The 22,436-nt window shown below is 35.5% G+C and overlaps 1 protein-coding gene across 1 annotated transcript in view; it reads left to right on the top strand.

The window, feature by feature from the left end:
* The first annotated feature begins 3,689 nt into the window (after positions 1–3,689).
* Positions 3,690–22,436, top strand: part of LOC140971778 (uncharacterized) — a 26,902-nt gene continuing 8,155 nt past the window's right edge. The window contains exons 1-6 of the mRNA XM_073434273.1: positions 3,690–3,771; positions 3,988–4,191; positions 4,278–4,442; positions 16,533–18,071; positions 19,611–19,747; positions 20,349–20,554. Of these exons, the coding sequence (XP_073290374.1) occupies positions 3,690–3,771; positions 3,988–4,191; positions 4,278–4,442; positions 16,533–18,071; positions 19,611–19,747; positions 20,349–20,554 (2,333 nt within the window). The remainder of the gene's footprint in view (positions 3,772–3,987; positions 4,192–4,277; positions 4,443–16,532; positions 18,072–19,610; positions 19,748–20,348; positions 20,555–22,436) is intronic.

The raw sequence follows: 22,436 nt of genomic DNA, 5'->3' as shown, positions 1-22,436 counted from the left end.
TTGCGAACTTGAAAAGTTCCAACAATGCTCTTTCTTCAATACATTTTATGTATACACTCATCTTGAATTTCCAAAGAACGTAGTTGGATCCATCCAAAACTGATGGCCAAAGTGCAGTGTTCACTGTTGAAACACCCATAGTACTTTTTCATGTAAAAAAACTAACCAGAATCTCACTTAATAAATGTCAAGTGCCGCACACTTATACCAATTGAAAGAACTGTCTAACATAAAAGTACTAAATAGATTAAGATTATATGAATCAGATGTTAGTATTGTGTGTATTGTTATAACACTTTAGCACAACATGCAGTGGAATAATAAATTTATCAAACAATTAAACTTTGAGAAAATAAGACATAAGTAATCATGCACAAACTTACACATTTGTGCGTTGGCTCAGGGGAAAAGATTCACTAGAAAAACATGTCAGTTTAAAAAACAATACTAGTTAATAAAGAAAAGCTAACTCCCTTAACTAAGTGAGGGAGCAAAGTGTATCCAAAACACTTATCAAAGCAAATAACTAAAACTACGGATGCAACGTTTGTGAAGCCGAAATTCTGTTTGATGAAAAACACACTAATCAGCATTGTGATTAGGTGTCGTATTTGCGTGTCAACTCCCGTGCTTGCTACCCTGCAGCGTCTATATTCCTCCTCTCTTTAATCCCAACATCTATATTCGATTATTTATAAATTTTCTTTGTCTTATAGTTTATTTCTTAAATAAAATCTTAAAATATATGAAAACAAGAGTTTTATTAAAAAATAAACTCTTTTAAACAAATCTGTCATATTTAGTATTTATGAAAGAATCAATAATCAAGAAAAACAAAACTTTATAATTTAATATTATCAAAATAAAACTATAATTAAAGAATAAATTATATTACTTTCAAAGTCAATAATTACTATATAATATTTGTGAGAGTATTCCATATTTATAGATTTTTGAAAAGTCTGTTGGACTCGACTTAAATATAGTGGCCTTTACGAAGGATCCGGATAAATGATTAAATAAGGATAAAAATATTTAATTACAAAAATGTGGGAACCTTAAATATTAACAGTATTCACTATTTGTAGGTTAAGATTCCGATTAATGATGATATAAGAATCATTTAGCGGCTAAATAATTAAATTGAGTCGTAAACATACGACTGTATAATTTGTCGATGACAAGATAAACGTGACTCGCTAAATGATTAAATTGAGTCGTAAACATACGACTGTATAATTTGTCGATGACAAGATAAACGTGACTCGCTTATGACAATTTCTTTCCTCTCTCTTTCTAAATATTTTGATACGAAAAATGATACTTTATGTCATAATTGTTTCGAAAAATATGATCTATTCATGTTGATTTGATGTTTTAAACCGATTTTGTCACAATTTATTATACGTACACGCCTTCTCTTACTGTTATTTGGGTGATATGACATTAACCACTTTCGTAATTAACAGATACATGTCATGTCCAGTTTGAGAATTAAAACCTTTGTTTTCATTTGGGAGATAGAGTTTGAAATTAATCTATTTTTATTAGTTTTATTGTTTATAATAAAATAATTTATTAAATTTTATATTCACACTATACTTATTTACACGTTAGTAATATAAAGCACAATAAATTTCAAATGACATCATTATTGATTGAACTTGAAATCCGAATAATAATATATAAATATATAAGAGATTGATTTGATTCTTGGGTTATCCATTATTCCTACAAAAAATTTATGTTTTACCCATAAATATATATTGAATAATACAATTAAACTATGTGAGATTGTATCGCCCAAGATAGTATACTAGCGTCTTTGTGCGCTTGTATAATTGATTTTTTAGGATTTGTGATTATTTTTTTTACATTTATACTATAACATTAAATTTGATACACATAGTTTTAATTATTATTTGGATAACAATGATGCAACTATATTAAATATGTAATTTGTAGAAAATAATATGTGAAAATTTGAATTTATAGAAAATAGATATTAATTTGTAAGAGATAATGTGAATATTTAAATTTATTGATTATATCATTTTTCATAAAAATCAATTAGTGTAAAAAAAATCATACTAAATTTTGTTAGTGTAAGAATTTCTTGCTTAATATAATAGTTAGTATAGACATGTACTCGTATTTTCAGAGATATTTGTTATGGATATTTTAAATTTCATATTGTAGTGGACTGCGAAGGGATTAGTATTTGTATTTATTGAAGCAGCCAAGTCGAATCTAATCAAGATTTTGATGTCGAAACTAACATGCCCCCGCATGTGTTTGAATTTAATGGCACGATTCTCAAAGTGACGTTCACTGGTCTCTTTATCTACCGACCGTAGACAGTAACCTACTATTCTTGGCTTTTGGCTTTTGGAAATTAGAATACGATATAATAATCATCCATACGAGAAAGTCCCAAAAACGATTCCAACATTGATCAAGAACAACATCTTCATATCAGTATTGAAGTGTACAAATACTATAAATCAACTTGTAGTTATTTCTAAATGCTAACAGAAACATGCATGATATTTGTGATCATAGTATTCTACGGATATCTAAAAAAATCAAACTGAAAATGTGTATATATATTATTATTCTTGATGATGGCCGGACGAATAGAGTGAACCAAGTGGGTGAATTTACCCGGTTGGGTAAATTCTTCCCGAGAACTTGGGAGATCGGGCTGGTAGTTCGTAGACTAAACAATCTGCACACTCAGAGAGCAATGAGTGTTAGTGGGAGACCATAAGATTTTCTGACGTGATCATTCCGATTCTCAAGTTAGTCAAGTGTTTTTTGCAAAATAAAGTGCAATATAAAGAATGCATACAGAGTGTTTTTAGGAAATATTAAGTGAATAGAATCCTTTAGTATAAAGTAAAACTCGGTATTTGTAGGAGAAAAGTTAATGATGACCTTGTTTTTAGTGTTCGGTTGCTACTTATGGCAAGATGGATTCCCATGTCGTGCCTCCTCACACTGCCACATCTGACAATCCATAATGTATCTAGTCCAGTCATATCATTCCCACGTGTGCTGAATGGCATGCCAATAATTTCAAAGCAAGGCATCCCAAAATAGCGAACCCGTAATTGACACCTTTATCGAGGTGCTAGGGCAGATGATCGAGGTGCGAGAACGAGGAGAAGACCCCTGATCCTTTAAATCTTATGACATTGCTCCGGCTAAGTTGAGAGCTCGGGTTCACTCGAGCATGTGCTGGCTTGATCAGCTTCCCTGATGCCGGTTTACAAAAGAGCGCTCCCTTTTCTCGGGTCGGTTTTTACCCCCCCCCCCCCCCGCCCCAAAAATCTATTCAGTCCATCTCGACCCGAGTCCCAAGATGATCTGATGACCAGGAGACTTCTCGGGTATTATTACTCCCGACCCAAATATTCTGGCTAAAGTCTCACTTGTTATCCCGAGTGGTCAAATTGGAATCGAGGGCAAAAATAATTGATATTTCGAATTTTGAGCTAATGACGAAAGGACATGTGTCTGACATAAGTTGTTTCGTTTTCCAAACCCGTCTTTTCGGCTACCCAGCACAACTTCCTAAGTGCATCTCATTTGTCTATTTACTTTGAGATCAATGGTCTAGATTGTATGCCCATTTCTTATAAATACCGACTTCTCACACCTTTTCATACTTTTGCACGTTCGTGCTCATGCTCTTGTTATCGCAATTCCGACATCCTCTGTCATTCTCCGACGATGTGATTCCGACCAAGTTTCCCTTCCTACCACACCGTAAGCTCTCTCTTTTTCTTTATAATCATCCTTCCTACCACACCATAAGCTCTCTCTTTTTCTTTATAATCATGTAAACTTCTACTTCTTTCACTTTTGGCGCGAACCTTTGTGGCTCCTTGGAAGGTTTTTTTGATGATAGTCTTTCTTATCTGAAAGGAGGGAAATGATGGTTTATCATAGTTAATCTTCCCTCCCCTCCCAAGTGTCCAATAGGTTTTCTTTCCACTCTTCCTCCTCAACCCGAACTCCCCAGGGCATATAAGTATGATGAACCCTATATCGGGAGCCAAGAGCTCGTAGAAGGTCAGAAGTTCTCTTCTTCACTTCTGATTTCAAAGAAGAATCTTGTGGCATACGGGTTGGGTACCCGGCCTGAAGATCTTGCAGATAGGGTGATTGATGAATTCAACACCTCGGGTGCTCAAACAGTACCTTTCTCCTCTTTGCCATTCTTTTTTCCTCTTAACTTTCAATATTATGTGGTTAACACTTTTTCTTTGAAGATAATCCCGAAATACAGAAAGCTTTTGCCAAGAGACGAGTTATTGAGAAATCGACAAAAGAAAAGAAACGGGCTACTCGAAAAGCTACCGCAGAGAAGAAAGTAGTGGCCAAGAGGGTGGCTAATGAAGCTCGGGTAGCTGCTGATGTCACGACCCAAGGACGGAGTTGGTCGACACCGGCGTGAAAGGGGATCGATTAAGGTGCCCGAAAGCACAACGGAAGTTTTTAAAAATGTTTTTCAAGGCAAAAATCGAGCACCTCATATACTAGTGTGTAGCAAATACAAAAACACACAAATGTCATACATAGGGTGTTTAGAATTTTTACCTATCAATCACAAGGATTGATGTTTGGCTCCAACTAAGTGGTAAACAACTTAGCTCTTGAAGGAAGACAATCTACAAGCTTCTCTTTTGAGCACTCCTTGCTCAAAAATTAAGCCCACCACCAACGAGGTAGATCATCTCTAATTTTGCACTAGAAAAATTAGAGGATTTTTCTTTGAGAAGACCTTTCTTTCCTCAACCATTGAAGAAGAAAAATTGGAGAGAAAAAGGGATAGAAATTTCGGCCATGGCTTGTGTGAGGAGAGAAGGAGGTGTTTTCTTTGTGTGTGAAAAATTAATAAAGTGCATGAGCATGCCATGCAACCTTTAATGAAAAAGTGCCTCCAACCCTTCAGCTCCCATGCATGCTTTTCACTTGGGCTTGTAACAATTACAAGGCCCATGGACTTTTATTTAAATGTCCCAAACAATTTTGAGACCAATTAAATCTTACTCGAATTTACTCAAGCCCACTAGTTAAATAATTATTCCAATTAGGCTCTACAAGAGTCAATGTTATTTAATTAATTCAACACTTGAATTAATTTAATTATTTGGACTCTACTAGGCCCACTAGTGTTTAATTAATTCAACACTTGAATTAATTTAATTTAGTCCATAATAATGTTTATGAAAATCACAATTTTCAAATACATTATTTATTTGGCCAACTTTTAATTCAGGAACACTTCCACAAATTAAAAGTTACATTTCCCTCATAGAAGTCATACTTCTATTTTTTCTTATGCTTATAAACTCCTTTATAAGCCGTTCAACACATTGAACTATTTTACTTCTCAACGGGATCTAGAAAGCTAGTACTTGTGTGGCCCTCAATGGTTCATTAATACAACTAGCCGTGGGTTCACATCTCCATGTGATTCGGACTAAATATGTCCTTATACGAGTATACCCCAATTGCTCCATTCTTAATTATCAACTCCTTGATAACAAGAACGTCATAACTCAAGTCTGATAGTACCCAATCAATCATGTTAAACGCCTAGCAGCATCGCTTACATGATTCCCTAGGTATCAAATGATAGTGCCTGCAAGAACCATTCAATTATGGTTAGCGTACAGTACGGTCCCTTCATCTCATATATCCCGACCGATTCGACAACCATTGGTATATCGAGAGTTGTCAATGAATCGATACTATGTGTCATGTCGTAGTTGCATCGATGGTGTAATCTATGAAACCCCTTTCATAATTACCACCATATTCTGATCAGAGATTTCATACTACATACACATAGGATATCCATACCCGAAGGTAAGCGGTGAATCCCCAACTACAATACATCGACTTCTATATGTTTCGACAAAACACCGAACCTTGCCACCTGATGACCCCATGAGAGTCGGTAAACAAGTCAAAGTGCAATGCTAGCACATAGAGTCTCAATGTTGTCCCGGGTCATAAGGACTAATGGTGTACAACCATAAACTAGGACGTTTCCACTCGATAAGTGAGAACCACTTGGAAAGTCCTTTATGGAGGGTTGTTCAGTGCACTCTACAAGGAGCACCTATCTGCATGCTTGGACATCACAATGTCCCCTACCAATGAAACATGGTACTCAGATCGCAGATACTAGTCTCGAACTCGAGCGGCCTATATCCTTCTTAGCTGCAGTTGAATCGACTACGAACTATTTAGAATATACAGTATTCCAAATATGAGTTTCATGGTACTCATCATATGAGCATATCATATTCTTTCTACTATTTGTATATTCTAGGACTTTATCTATGCAACTAGTATGTGTATACATATAAAGAAGTGCCAAAACAATAATTTCAAATATTATTAAAATAAAGACTGTTTATACATAGAGTTTCATTGTGAACACTCGGCCAACACTTGGCTCGACGTGCACCTACTCTAACAATCTCCCACTTGCACTAGAGCCAACTACCCATATGCTTCAAACCCATCGATTCACGATGCTTCTCGAATAATGGTCCAGGTAAAGGCTTAGTTAGCGGATCAGCAACATTATTTGCGGAGCCGACTATGTCAATTGACACTTCTCCTCTTTCGACAATCTCTCGGAGGATGTGGTACTTTCTCAATACAAGTTTGGACTTCTGATGAGATCTTGGCTCCTTTGCTTGAGCTATAGCTCCCGTGTTGTCAAAAAAAACCCCGGGACAGGAGCAACTCCATTAGGAATGACGCCCAACTCTTGGACGAAATTCCTTATCCAAACAGCCTCCTTTGCTGCAGCTGATGCAGCAATGTATTCAACCTCAGTGGTGGAATCCGCAGTACTGTCTTGCTTGGAACTCTTCCAAGAGACAGCAGCACCATTGAGCATGAATACGAACCCAGAGGTTGACTTCGAGTCATCGCTATCGCTTTGGAAGCTAGAGTCGGTATAGCCTTCCAATTTCAGTTCTCCACCTCCCTAGACCAAGAACAACTTATTGGTCCTTCTCAAATACTTGAGGATGTCTTTCACAGCTTTCCAGTGTGGAAGACCAGGGTTCGATTGATATCTACTCACTACACTTAGTGCAAAAGCCACGTCAGGACGTGTAGATATCATCCCATACATGATGCTACCAATCGCAGATGCATAAGGAATGCTTGTCATCGCCGCTATCTCTGCATCAGTCTTGGGAGACATAGACTTGGATAGGGACACGCCATGAAACATTGGTAGATGTCCTCTCTTGGACTCATTCATCGAGAACCGCTTCACGATGGTATCAATGTATGTGGACTGGGTGAGACCAAGCAATCTTCTCGCTCTATCTCTATAGATCTGTATTCCCAATACAAAAGATGCTTCACCCAAGTCCTGCATGGAGAACTTACTTTCTAACCATATTTTAGTTGATTGCAATATTCCTACATCATTCTCAATGAATAGAATGTCATCAACATAAAGCACCAGGAATGTCACAGCACTCCCACTGACCTTCTTATACACACAAAGTTCCTCAGGATTCTTAGTAAAATCAAACTCTTTGATTGTACTATCGAATCTGAGGTTCCAACTCCTAGATGCCTGCTTTAGATCATAAATAGATCTCTGAAGTTTGCATACCATATGCTCACTTCCGATAGATGTAAACCCTTCAGGTTGAGACATGTAAATCTCTTCNGCTTGTATCTCCTCTCTTGACTCTTTGGGTGTGGGTTCTTCAATTGTGGGTGTCTCTCGAACCTCTTCGAGTTCTATCATCTCCCCTTTTCTATCCAATAGAAATTATTTTTCCAAAAAAGTTGCATTCCTAGAAACAAACACCTTTGTTTCTCAGGGATAATAGAAATAATATCCAACTGAATTCCTTGGATATCCCACAAAGTAACATAAAATAGATCGACTATCCAATTTATCTCCCACTACCTGCTTTACATAAGCAGGGCACCCCCATATTCTAAGATAAGAATATTTGGGAGGCTTACCCATCCATACCTTATATGGTGTCTTATCAACTGCCTTTGAATGGACATTGTTCAACAACAGTGCCATTGTCTCAAGCGCATATCCCCAAAAGGATGGCGGCAACTCCGTGAACCCCATCATAGACCAAACCATGTCCATCAAAGTCCGGTTACGACGCTCCGAAACACCATTCAACTGCGGTGCAGCGGGCGGACTCCACTGCGAGAGAATCCCATTCTCCCTAAGATACTCTTGGAACTCGGCACTCAAGTACTCACCACCTCGATCCGATCGAAGTATCTTGATGCTTCGTCCCAACTGTTTCTCTACTTCACTTCTGAATTCTTTGAACTTTTCAAAGGCTTCAGACTTGTATTTCATCAAATACAAATACCCATACCTCGAAAAGTCATCGGTAAAGGTGATGAAGTAGGCATGTCCATGCTTAGTGGTGATGCTAAGCGGACCGCACACATCGGTATGGATCAAATCCAATAACCTTTTGGCTCGCTCCACATGGCCCTTAAAGGGAATTTCAGTCATCTTTCCTTTCAGATAGGATTCACAAGTCGTGAGAGCATTAATATCAGACATATCAAACATGCTCACTCCCACTAGCTTGTTCATCTTTCTTAGGGAAATATGTCCTAATCGAGCATGCCATAATTGTGCCGAATTTAGAGTATCTTGTTTTTGCTTGTTTGTTGTTGTTATAGCTTGGACATTGTTTAGTGGAATATCTTTCAATTTTAAGTTGTAGAGATCGTTTTCAAGTTCTCCAGTACCAATCAAACATTCATTCTTGTAAATGTTGCAAACACCTTTGCTAAATAAACAAGAATATCCATCTTTATCAAGCATAGAAATGGAAATAATGTTTTTCATCAAATCAGGTACAAACAAAACATCTCTTAAAACTAACTTAAAATAATTGTTCAAAATCAAGTAAACATCTCCAATAGCCTTGGCGGCAATCTCTTGCTCAGCAATTCTTGCTCCATTGCCCATCCTCAAGAAGGTCTCACCTTCCCTTAGTCTCCTACGTCTTCCCATCACCTGCAACTCATTACAGAGATGTGAGCCACAGCCGGTATCTAATACCCAAGAAGTAGAGTTAATTGAAATATTTACTTCGATATAGAACATACCATTTCCAGATCTTTTCTGGGCAAGATATTCCCTGCAGTTACGCCTCTAATGTCCAGGCTTTTTGCAGTGATGACAGATGTCAACAGTCTTGTCAGCCTTCACTGGCGTGGCTGCCACAGAGGGACTCGGAGCTTGCCTCTTCAAGGGCATGTTCTTCTTGGGACGTTGGAAAGAACGCTTCTTTCCCTTCCCAGGTGGACCAGTTTTCGTACCAGATGAAGAGCCCACATAAATAACCGACTTCTCTTTCTTGATGTTGGACTCAAAGGTAATAAGCATATTCACCAACTCCTCAAGGGTCGGTTCCATCTTGTTCATATTGAAATTCACCACAAAAGGATCAAATGAGCTAGGCAGCGATAAGAGCAACACGTAGGTGGTCAACTCCGAAGGCAACATCAGATCCATGCCAACGAGCTTGTCCACGAGCCCAATCACCTTTAGGCCATGCTCATAGACTGAGGCCCCATCTCGCATGCGTAAAGTGATCAGCCCCTTGATGGTAGCATGCCTAAGAGGTCGAGTCTGCTCACCAAAGACTCCTTGAGATGCAAATGAATGTCAGCAGCACTCTTTGCATCCTCAAAACGCCGCTGCAGCTCATCATTCATAGAAGCCTGCATATAACACCTGACTTTCAAGTCATGGTCACACCATTCTTTGTAAGTCTGCAATTCCTCAGGAGTGCAGTCAGTCGGAGCCTCAACAGGGGGCGACTCAGTCAGTGTATATGCGATCCTTTCCTAATTAAAGGCGATTTTTAGATTCCTTAGCCAATTGAGGTAATTAGGTCCGGTTAAAATATGTTTGTCGAGTATAGCAGACAACGGTTTGCGAATCGAAGACATTGTCAAATTTGTACTGAAAAGTAAAACAGATAAATGTTATTGACTATTTTAAAATATTTGGTAAGATATAAAGTATGGACTTTTACTTTATAAATATTTACTCCCACTGTTTTGACATCTTTCACTACCCTCTAGTGAAAACGGGAAACTCTTTTCCTCAGTAGGTACGCAAGGTCCAATTAGCGAATTATGATCCCGAATAATATCAGCCAATCACAATTTCTAAAAGGTAGTTTCCAATTGCATCTCCATGCAACCCTCTACGTAAACTTTTGTCTCACGTTTGATTAAGACCTAATAATATGAAGTCGTTCATCTTTACGTGTCAAGCATGACCCATTGATGTTGAATCTTAATGGACGGTCGCCATGAGTTCCCTCAATAATATGAGCCGAAATCATGGGAGTTCCACGTAGTTCACATCACCATGTCAATGGATGTCACAGCTTTCCGGTGTCCAAGGCCCCCCCAATAATATGATCCGAGCCCCAAACACGGGTAGCGTTCATCATGCACCCATTGCCGATGGAAGACATGAAAATTATAAACACCTTTATAATTCCCCTTTTTGGGCTTGATATTAATTTTGAATCTTATTCAAAATGAGGGTTTTTAATTTTGAAAGGTCTCATCATTAATTTTATTTTAAAAGCTCGCCATGTTTGATAGTATATTTGCAGGATTCATGCAACTTTGTTATTATCATAATAATAACGCACATACTCATTATTTATAACATATCATGCATATATTATAAACAGTAAACAAAACAAGGATGATCAATCGCCCCGAAACTAATGGCCCGTGTGAGCTAAACACGGGCCTAGGCCCAATCCTAGGGAAATGCATGGGATGCAAATGCAACTTTTACATAAGCTTCCAATATTTACATGTCTTCGATCTTCATAATCATCAAGGCCACCATCTTCCAATCTCAATCTTCCACTATACTAATATTTACAATTAAATATCCATGGCAAATAGGGATACATCTCATGGGGGGTGGGAACGGGCCATAAACCAAGCCCACTTTAAATTTGATAATTATTACAATCATTCAACACAAAATATCCTAGCATACACCTAGCAAATTGGGCTCGGGCTTTTGATCATCCTTCATGCATAATATCACATATCATACATCATCAATTAATTATCACAATAATCAATTGATCCAATATTATATATCTTGATCCAATCACTAACCGCCACTATTATAAACTAAATTAACAAAGTATACAAACTCCTTTGTCTACTTTCCAATTAATTTATTTATAACCGAATTTCTTGTAAATCAAAATTTACTATAAATAATTAAAGTCCAACTTCAATTATTTATTTCATGAGAAAATATTTGCAACATTTGTAAATTTAAATTTAAGGGCCCAAAAAATCATTTTTCACCAAAAACATTTTGACCCATTTAAATCTCACAAATAAGTTAGCCATCTGATGGCCCAACAACTTCAAGGCCCATGACACTTAGATAATCCAAAACACTTTTGGAAACCCTAGTCGTCATCGCCGTCGCCGGATTCCGGCCAACTTAAATTTCTTTTTTATTTAAAAAAAATAAGGGGCTGTTCGGGCAGCCCCTCGGGCTAAATGTGCCCAAAAATCGGCCTTTGAAAAATTATTTTGATTGTCTCATACGGTTAGAAATGGACCTCAACATAATATTATGTATATGCTACACAAAATAGTATCCTTAGCTCTTGATACCACTTGAAAGGAGATCGATTAAGGTGCCCGAAAGCGCAACGGAAGTTTTTAAAAATGTTTTTTAAGGCAAAAATCGAGCACCTCATATACTAGTGTGTAGCAAATACAAAAAACACACAAATGTCATACATAGGGTGTTTATAATTTTTACCTATCAATCACAAGGATTGATGTTTGGCTGCAACTAATTTGTAAAAAACTTAGTTCTTGAAGGAAGACAATCTACAAGCTTCTCCTTTGAGCACTCCTTGCTAAAAAATTAAGCCCACCACCAATTATAAACATAAAAATTGTACATTAATTAAATGTTTTATAATATAAATATATAGTTTTTTTTTATTAAATGTTTAAATATTATATGTTTTATAATAAATTGTATAAAATATTATTTGTTTTGTAATTACAAGTTTTTACTATTTTTTAAAGGTTCGATAAAACAAGAATAAACTTGGCGTTGCAAATGGGATTAAGATGATTCTTGGAACTGTAGAAAGTTGATTATAATATCTACAATATTGTTGACAAGCATGAGATAAAAATCCTCTCACAATTGGGATCAAATTAAGCAACAAATAAAGTTACCAAAGGAGTGGTAGATTTACCATGCTCTAGTATTTTGACCATATCTCTCAAATTACTTGGTCAAATGGTTTGAAAAAAATACCACAACTAGACAACTCAATTATCCACATGTTTGTTTTTATGTGAAGAAGCAAATTCGGAGAAGAAGATTTTCAAAAGTGATGTGTAATATAATATAATATCTTGGAACACCAATGAAGACTTATGTGTAAAAAAATAATATTTTATTTGTGGTTGTCTCCCCAAATTTGGCTATAAATAGGGGTGCAATGTAATGTATTGAGATATCCCTCATTCTATGAACAAACTTTTGAGTTCATAATATTTCTCTCTATATTTTTCCTTTATTTCTTCATTTAAATAGAATTAGCATGTTAATTTCATATTCAAAGTTTTACACTTTGAATAATGAATAGCTAACTTCCTAAAGTTGAGATGATAAGGTGAAACTCTTGGCATGATAATAAGGTTATTAAAAGGTAAGAATCTATGTTTTATATTATTTAATCATTATTTATTGTTTATGTGATATTTATTTATTTTAGCATTTTTATACCCTACTTATAAGTGGGAGTTTTGATTTATTGTTGCTATATGTTACACTAAATTGTTGGAACCATTTAAATGTTAGTTTGGTTTTACCAACCATTTAAAGTGGGAACCTTGATTTAGTGTTTACAAATATATATAGCACAATAAATACTTGACCACATTTATAAGTTTTGGTATATATTATATACTTATAAGATAATAATTTATAACATAATATAAATATGATTATTTAATATATTCTGTAATGCCTGCAATTTTATTACGATAATTGAGATTAATGATCGATAAATTGATGTTATTATAGTCAGATCAAGTCGAGAACTGATTTAAAAGGCATCGAATTGAAAATGGAATAGCAATGCATGTACAAGAATGATCGGGCAGTGTTTGACGCGCACATGCGTGAGAGGAGGCGCGCACATGCGCGCAAGGCTTATCGCGAGGACAGAGGACCTTGCGCATATGCGCGAGACAGGGTACGCATATGCGTGAGGAGATGTATTGGTGATTGCCAAGTCCAGAGATGTTGGCGCACATGCGCGACGAGGTGCGCGCATATGCGCGAGGTGCCCAGTAGCTAAGATTTCATTCCAGAGAATGTCGCGCATATGTGCGGGATTAGGGTGCGCATATGGGCGAGTAGTCAATTTGGTTGACGCCGAGACCAGTAGGTCTCGCGCATATGCGCCGGTAGAGGGCGCGCATATGCGCGAGACGTGCAGGGCAAAGAACAAGCCACTTGCCCCTCACCATGCATGATATATATATTCTCACGAACTTCATTTCTTCATTCTTGAGAAAGAAACGAGAAGAGTTTCAGAGAATATCGTGAAAATCCTTACGCGTTTTCTGGTAGAAATTTGAAGTTTGCGGAAGATCCGTCCGTCTGATTTGCAATCCGACTTCAGTACTGTGTTCCTATCGACGCAGGCTACAACTGGATGTAAGTTTTACTACGTTTTGATATGTCATGAAATTATGATATTGCAAGAATCGGATATGATTCATATATGATGTTCTTGACATATTAGACATCGTAAAATCGAAGTCAGATTGAGAAACGGATTGATTATGGAATTGTTATAATTTTTCAGAGTATATTGATTGATATTGGACAGATTTGGATTATTGATTGATTTCAGATTGTATTGGATATGGGTTATGATTGGTAATTGATATCTGTTGATATGGTATTTACGGGGATATTGAGATTGTGCCGTTATGCCGATTATTTGAATTAAATTCAGATTAATCAGATTTAGTATTGAATTGAGAATGGAAGATTGATATTATTATTCTCGATATGTCCTTTCAGATTTACAGAGATAATCTTGAGTTCAGAACTTCCGTTTCTTCATACCGAGACTACAAATGAAAGGTATAAGTCAATGTGATATTGGGAGATCGACTCAAGTAGGAAATACTTGAGTTTCCCTAAATCACATACTTATTGTTATTATAGGCATTGATTTAATTTGATATGCTTGTTCTATTGATTTATAGAGAGTATGTATTAGACGAGTATTAGACGAGTGATCTTGTGACAGAAGTGCCTGATAGTGGTGGGATCGCCACAGGCACATTGCACGATGTCACAAGATAGTGTATTGGCGATAGTGCCACAGTCTGTGACGGATAGGTCAAGACACTGGATGTTTGGTTATATCGACGTGGATAGAATCGGAGTTTCTTCTATTACTGTTGGTCGATATAGGAATACCATCGTCTGGAAACCGGGATCCCTAGACTAGGATTGAGTCTAGTCTGAGACATGGAGTCACGAGTCTGATTGACAGTTTTATATTGATTATGTTTTCAGATTTTGATATATATATTACTGTTATCTGTTACATGCTTTATATTGTTTATATGATTGCATAGTTCGTTGATTTATACTGGGATTTTATTCTCACCGGAGTTATCCGGCTGTTGTCGTGTTTGTATGTGTGCATGACAACAGGTGGGACAGGTTCAGGGTCGAGGAGATGAAGAGAGGTCGTGATTAGAGTGGAGACTACGGACTTTAAATTGAGATAGGGTTTGAACACTTGGTATATAAATGTTAAACCTTAGTTGAATGATTGTATATAGTACACGACTTGTACTTTAATACTGACATGTATATCAGAATGATTACCCGCACGTTCCGCATGTGATATTGTATTTAAAAAAAAAATTTAGACCCTTTTTATAATAATTGATTAATTAGTCCCAATGAGGATTAAGAACATGATTAGCGTCCGAGTCCCCACATATTGGAACCATTTTATTAAGTGGATTCCAATATTGTTCGTTAATGTTAACTTTATTAAAATACCAAGAGTGGATCCTTTAATCTCAACTACTTAAATTAAAATTGGAACAATTAAAATTTACCCATTAAAGATTCAAACAATTAAAATTAAAAAGAAACAAAAACAAAAAAAAAACAAAAAGACATTGTAGTTGACTTGTAATTACTTTAGCTTCCCTGTGGATACGATATCGGACTCACCGAATTATACTACTTGTGGACAACCTGCTCTTGGGAGTGCAACAATCAAAGTGACAACAAGTTTTTGGCGCCGTTGCCGGGGAAGTATAATTTAATTTGAAGTCTATTTAATTTTGTTTATAGTTTATTTTTCTTTATTTGAATTTTTATTGCTTTTGTGTGTTTTTATTCTTTTGCATTTGCATTTGCATGAGCATTATTTGGTCACGTACACTTAGTGGTCGACTCATTCGAAATAACCCTTTATTTTCACAAAACATGGCGGAAGAACCCATCCAAGAAAATGAAGATGAAATTCAATCTCAACATGATCATGATAGACGAAGAACACTTAGAGATCACATGAATCCTACACGTACTAGTGCACCTTCATGTCTAGTTTTTCCCCCTGATGCATCTCATTTCAATTTTAAGCCTGGTATTATCCAACTTTTACCCAACTTTCATGGCTTAGATTCTGAAAATCCATACATGCATTTACGAGAGTTTGAAGAAGTGTGCAACACATATAATGATCTAAATTGTAGCATGAACACCATTCGACTTAAGCTTTTTCCTTTTTCTTTAAAAGATAAAGCTAAAACTTGGCTACAAAATCTTAGATCGGGATCCATTCGAACTTGGGATGAATTGCAACAACAATTTTTGAAAAAGTTTTTTCCATCTCATAGAACAAATTCTTTCAAAAGGCAAATCATCACTTTCACTCAAAAACAAGGAGAAACTTTTTATCAGTGTTGGGATAGATATAAAGAATTGCTTAATCTTTGTCCACATCATGGTTTTGAAATTTGGAGAGTTGTTTCTCAATTTTATGAAGGCTTAACACCTAAAGATAGGCAAATGGTTGAATTTATGTGTAATGGAACATTTGAAGATAAAGATCCAAACGAGGCAATTGAGTATCTCGATTCATTAGCTGAAAATGCTCAAAATTGGGACACTATAGGTACAATCGAACCATCAAACAAGATTCAATCTCCTACATCTGGTGGAGGTATGTACACTCTCAAAGATGAACATGATCTTCAAGCTAGATTTACCTCTTTGGCAAGAAAAGTTGAGGCACTTGAATTGAAAAAGAATGGTCAATTAAAATCTGTTCAAGAAATTGCATGTCACATCTGTGATACAAGTGATCATTCTACAAAAGATTGTCCCACTTTGCCTTCTTTTAAAGAATGTCTCCATGAACAAGCCAATGTTTTAAACAATCTCAAAAGGCCAAATTTTGAACCATTTTCTCAAAGTTACAATCCAGGTTGGCGAAATCATCCAAATTTTAGTTGGAGGAATGATAATGCTGCACAATTTTCACAACCACATTTCCAAAATCAACAAAATTTTCAAAATTATGCACCTTATGTTCCTCCACCTAAAAGGAATTTGGAAGATATATTGAATTCTTTCATTGCAAAGCAAGAGTCTATCAATACTCAAACTGCTCAAACCATGACAGATTTGAAAGATACTCTTGCTAAATTTGCATCTGCACTTAATGTTCATGAAAAAGGTAAATTTCCTTCACAACCTCTGCCTAATCCCAAGGATCATCATTCACAAACTGGAACTTCTGGAACTCAACCGATGGATCAGGTAAAATCTGTTATTACCCTTCGAAGTGGTAAGGTTGTGGAAAAATCCATTCTTGAACCTTGTGAAGATGATGATAAATCAACTCCAAAGGGTAAGGAAGTGGAACCCATAACTTGCGAAGAGGAGGTTCAACAGACAGTGTCACCACCATTCCCTCATGCATTGAAAAATACAAAAAAATCAAATTTGAATTCTGATATATATGATATTTTTAAACAAGTAAAAGTTAATATTCCTTTATTAGATGCAATAAAACAGGTACCATCATATGCCAAATTTTTGAAAGACTTGTGCACTGTGAAAAGAAAATTGAATGTGAAAAAGAAAGCATTTTTAGCCGAACAAGTAAGTGCAATCATTCAAAATAATAATGCTTTGAAATACAAAGACCCTGGTTGTCCTACTATTTCTTGTATTATTGGAGAACGAAAGATTAAAAAAGCCTTGCTTGACCTTGGAGCTAGTGTGAATTTACTTCCATATTCAGTTTATCAAGAACTCAATCTAGGCGAGTTAAAACCTACTTCGGTAACACTTTTACTTGCTGATAGATCTGTTAAAGTGCCAAGAGGTATGGTAGAAGACGTGTTGGTCCAAGTTGATAACTTTGTATATCCTGTCGATTTCATAGTTTTAGATACACAACCTATCGAAGCTTGTAATGCAATTCCTGTAATTTTAGGTCGTCCATTTTTAGCAACTTCTAATGCTCTTATAAATTGCAGGAATGGAATAATGAAGTTGTCATTTGGTAACATGACCTTGGAGCTTAATGTGTTTAATCTTTGTAAGCAACCACATGACAAAGGAGATGAAAGTGAAGATGAAAATCTTATTGAAACTCTTGTGGAAGAAAACATTCAAGAAGGGAGTACTCGTGATCAATTAGATATTTGTTCAATTGAAACTGTTAAAGAAAATATTGAAATTGATCTTGATGATTTTATCAGGTATCACTCGTTACCAGGATCAGAGAAAGAATTTGATGCAAAATATGAGAACAAAGACGAACCACCCATATTGGAGTTAAAACCCTTGCCAGAAGAATTGAAGTATGCATTTCTTGGAGAAGATGAAACATATCCGGTGGTAATTTCTTCCAAACTAGCAAGTGATGAAGAAGGTAAATTAGTTGATATGCTTAAAAGACATAAAAATGCAATTGGTTGGACACTAAAAGATCTCAAGGGCATTAATCCACTAATTTGCACTCACAAAATTCACTTAGAAGAAAATGCAAAAACATCTCAACAACCACAAAGGAGATTAAATCCACACATGAAAGATGTTGTGAAAACTGAAGTTCTCAAACTACTTGATGTTGGGATTATCTACCCTATTTCTGATAGTAAGTGGGTAAGCCCAACACAAGTAGTTCCGAAAAAATCTGGCATCACAGTGATAAAAAATGAAAAAGGTGAATTGTTAACAAGTCGAGTCCCATCTAGTTGGCGGATGTGTATTGATTATAGAAAATTAAATGACGCCACTAGAAAAGATCATTTTCCATTACCATTTTTGGATCAAATTTTAGAAAGAGTAGCAGGTCATCCATACTACTGTTTTCTTGATGGATATTCAGGTTATTATCAAATTCCCATTGCACTCGAAGATCAAGATAAAACTACATTCACATGTCCTTTTGGAACATTTGCATTTAGAAGGATGCCATTTGGATTATGCAATGCCCCAGCAACATTTCAAAGATGTATGCTAAGCATTTTTTGCGACATGGTTGAAAATTGTTTGGAAATTTTCATGGATGATTTAACTGTCTTTGGGAATACATTTGATAATTGTCTTGAAAATTTGGAAAAAGTTTTAAAAAGATGCGAGGAAAAAGGTCTTATTTTAAATTGGGAAAAATGTCATTACATGATTACTTCTGGAATTGTTTTGGGACATGTCGTGTCATCTCATGGAATTGAAGTTGATAAAGCAAAAGTTGATGTCATTGCCAATTTACCCCCTCCAAAAACCATTAAAGAAATTCGCTCATTTTTGGGACATGCTGGATTTTATAGGAGGTTTATAAAGGACTTTAGTTTAATCTCTAAACCCATTTGTAACCTCTTAACAAAAGACAGTGCATTTGAGTGGACTCAAGAATGTCAAAATGCTTTTGATAAAATCATTCGACATTTAACATCAGCTCATATCATGCAACCTCCTGATTGGTCTTGACCATTTGAAATCATGTGCGATGCGAGTGATTATGCAGTCGGTGCAGTATTGGGTCAAAGAAGAAACGGTAAGCCCTATGTGATATATTATGCAAGTAGAACTTTAAACAATGCTCAAATGAATTACTCCACAACTGAAAAAGAACTACTTGCTGTAATATTTGCATTAGATAAATTTCGTTCTTATTTGATTGGATCAACAACTATCGTGTTTACTGATCATTCTGCTATTAGATATTTGTTGACCAAACAGGATGCAAAGCCACGACTGATACGATGGATTTTGTTGCTCCAAGAATTTGACATTGTGATCAAAGATAAAAAAGGAACCGAGAATGTCGTAGCCGATCATTTATCGAGACTAGTAACAGGATCATCTTGTGAAATGACACCAATTAACGATAATTTTCCTGATGAACATCTATTTTCAGTTACTACTACACCTTGGTTTGCTAACATAGTAAATTTTCTTGTGACAGGAAAAATGCCACCGCAATGGAGTTCTCAAGATAAAAGAAAATTTTTGAATGAGGTAAAAAACTTTTATTGGGATGATCCGTATCTGTTCAAGTATTGTCCGGATCAAATTTTTCGACGTTGCATACCCGACAATGAGGTAAGTAGTGTCATTAAATTTTGTCATTCAGAAGCATGCGGAGGACATTTTTCTTCAAAGAAAACAGCTGCAAAAATCTTGCAGTGTGGATTTTATTGGCCCACTTTGTTTAAAGACACCCACGAAATCTGCAAGATCTGTGAAAATTGTCAAAAATTGGGTGCGATTTCAAAAAGAAACATGATGCCTTTGAATCCTATTATTGAAATTGAAATCTTTGATTGTTGGGGAATAGATTTTATGGGACCTTTTCCACCGTCGTTTGGATACTTGTATATTTTAGTTGCAGTTGATTATGTTTCCAAATGGATAGAGGCAATTCCATGTCGAACAAATGATCATAAAATCGTCATCAAATTTTTAAAAGAAAATATTTTTAGTAGATTTGGAATTCCTCGAGCCATGATAAGTGATGGGGGAACTCACTTTGTTAATAAACCATTTGCTTCATTAATGAAAAAATATGGTATTACTCACAAAGTAACTACTCCTTATCATCCTCAAGAAAATGGACAAGTTGAATTAGCTAATATGGAGATAAAGCAAATTTTGGAAAAAAACTGTTAACTCAAATATAAAAGATTGGTCTCTGCGACTTAAGGATGCACTTTGGGCATATCGAACAACTTTTAAAACATCATTGAATATGTCTCCCTATAGGTTGGTTTATGGAAAACATTGTCATTTGCCTGTGGAATTGGAATATATAGCTTATTGGGCGACCAAAACTTTAAATTCAAGCATGGATGATGCCAAAAAATTGCGTAAATTGCAACTTAATGAACTTGATGAACTCAGAAATGACGCGTATGAGAATTCAAGGATTTATAAAGCAAAAATCAAATCATTTCATGATAAAACAATTCTTAGAAAATCTTTTGAGATTGGTAAAAAAGTTTTGCTTTATAATTCTCGACTTCACATATTCCCAGGAAAATTACGATCAAGATGGATAGGCCCATATGTTGTAAAGCATGTGTATACTTATGGAGCTGTGGATATTGAAAATCCTAAAAATGGTGATGTTTTTAAAGTGAATGGACAAAGGCTTAAACCATTTTTGGAAAATGAAATCTTTCAAGAAGAGTTTATTTTTCTTTCTGATCCTTGATTTTTTTTTTGTGTTGCATTTAATTTTGTTTGTTTTTATTTCAGGTTTTCTTAATCTTTTTATTTTTTTGGTTAAATGTCGGATAACGGTACTCCGTGACTCTCATAGTCGGTTTAATCAGTTTCCCATAATTGCTGATACAAAAATTAAAAAAAAATCATTTCTTTTCTTTTCAAAATGGATGAAATTCTCTCAAAAATTTGTAAATATTTTCCCTCTGTTTCTGAAAATGTTCTAAGAGAAATTTATGCAGGAAGGTGTGAAAGATTGAGATTGCTAATGCAAAAAGGAATTCCAGAAGATATTCGTCTTGTAATAGAAGCTAAGGTCCGATTAGGAGGAGAAGTTCCACAATCATTGCTCATTCGGTATTTGCCTGGATTAGGAAAAAGCACTTATGCGAAAAAACGAAGGGCCAAAAGTTTAGGGGTTTGTCATAAGTGTGCAAGATGGACTTGTGACAAACGATGCAGATCTTTGGGATGTGTTTCCAATAACAGAGAAGATAAAATTGGTTTCATTAAGAATGGGCTGAGTAAGGAGTCTTTAGATAACATCTTATTGACTCTTGAGACGCATTCTAGTGGACATGTGCATATTGAACTTCTCCGTTTATGGAAACAATTCCAAGATGAGCGTCATAGTCTTGGGAATCCGACTAAAAAAGAACCTGTTTGCCAATTTATAAGAAAATTGGATGGGAAGCATATCCTCGACTCATAGAAGGCGTTGAAGCCGTTTCTGGACGTAAAACCAGAGGAAAATTGTGAGCCACAATCACACTACTGTTTACATGTATGTGTGTCATTATTGTTTTTACTGTTTATTCTGTTTACAACTGTGACCCATAGTTTTGTCCTTATAACATATTACCCCTATAAAATCTCTCATCTTTCTCTTTATTTTCGCAGAAAAAAAAGCAAGAAAGTAAAAAAACATGGCTGAAACCTCTGCACAATCATTGAAAAATATTTGTGTATTTTGTGTCAATAATTATTATGACAGTTTGTTGACATTTCTTGATAAAGCTGTGGAACAGAATTTCATTTCAGAAAATTCACGACGGATGCTCATCTGTGCTTCGACTGCCGACCAATTAATTGATGATTTGGAAGCTTTTGTTCATAAGCCTGATCCGATGATAACAAAGATCAATTGGTCGCAATCAAGCAATAAGAAAAAGAAGTTGGATCATTGATTTAAAAGTCGTTGATTGGTTTGCGTTTGTTTTAGTTTGTTATCTTGAATAAAATTTCAGGTGATATCTCTTTCATTATGTACTCTTTATTAATAGTTATTTAGACATTAGGGACAATGTAATATTCTGATTGGGGGGAGAACAAACTTATAAAAAAAATAAAAAATATATATATTTAAAAAAATATATTATTTTAAAATAAAACCATGTTTATTGTTTGTATCTTAGTAATTTTTGCAAAAATATCATACATTACATGTTTGAAAGGTTTAAATTAGAACATGTATTAATCTATTTAAGGATGTTTAAATTTTTATTTGAAAAAATGTCAATTTTAATATTCTGATCAATATAAAAATATGATTTATGAAATCTTTTTT

This window comes from Primulina huaijiensis, chromosome 1, assembly GCF_012295235.1.
Source record: "Primulina huaijiensis isolate GDHJ02 chromosome 1, ASM1229523v2, whole genome shotgun sequence".
In the NCBI taxonomy this organism is placed as follows: domain Eukaryota; kingdom Viridiplantae; phylum Streptophyta; class Magnoliopsida; order Lamiales; family Gesneriaceae; genus Primulina; species Primulina huaijiensis.
This window is presented reverse-complemented; position numbering and strand designations above follow the sequence as displayed.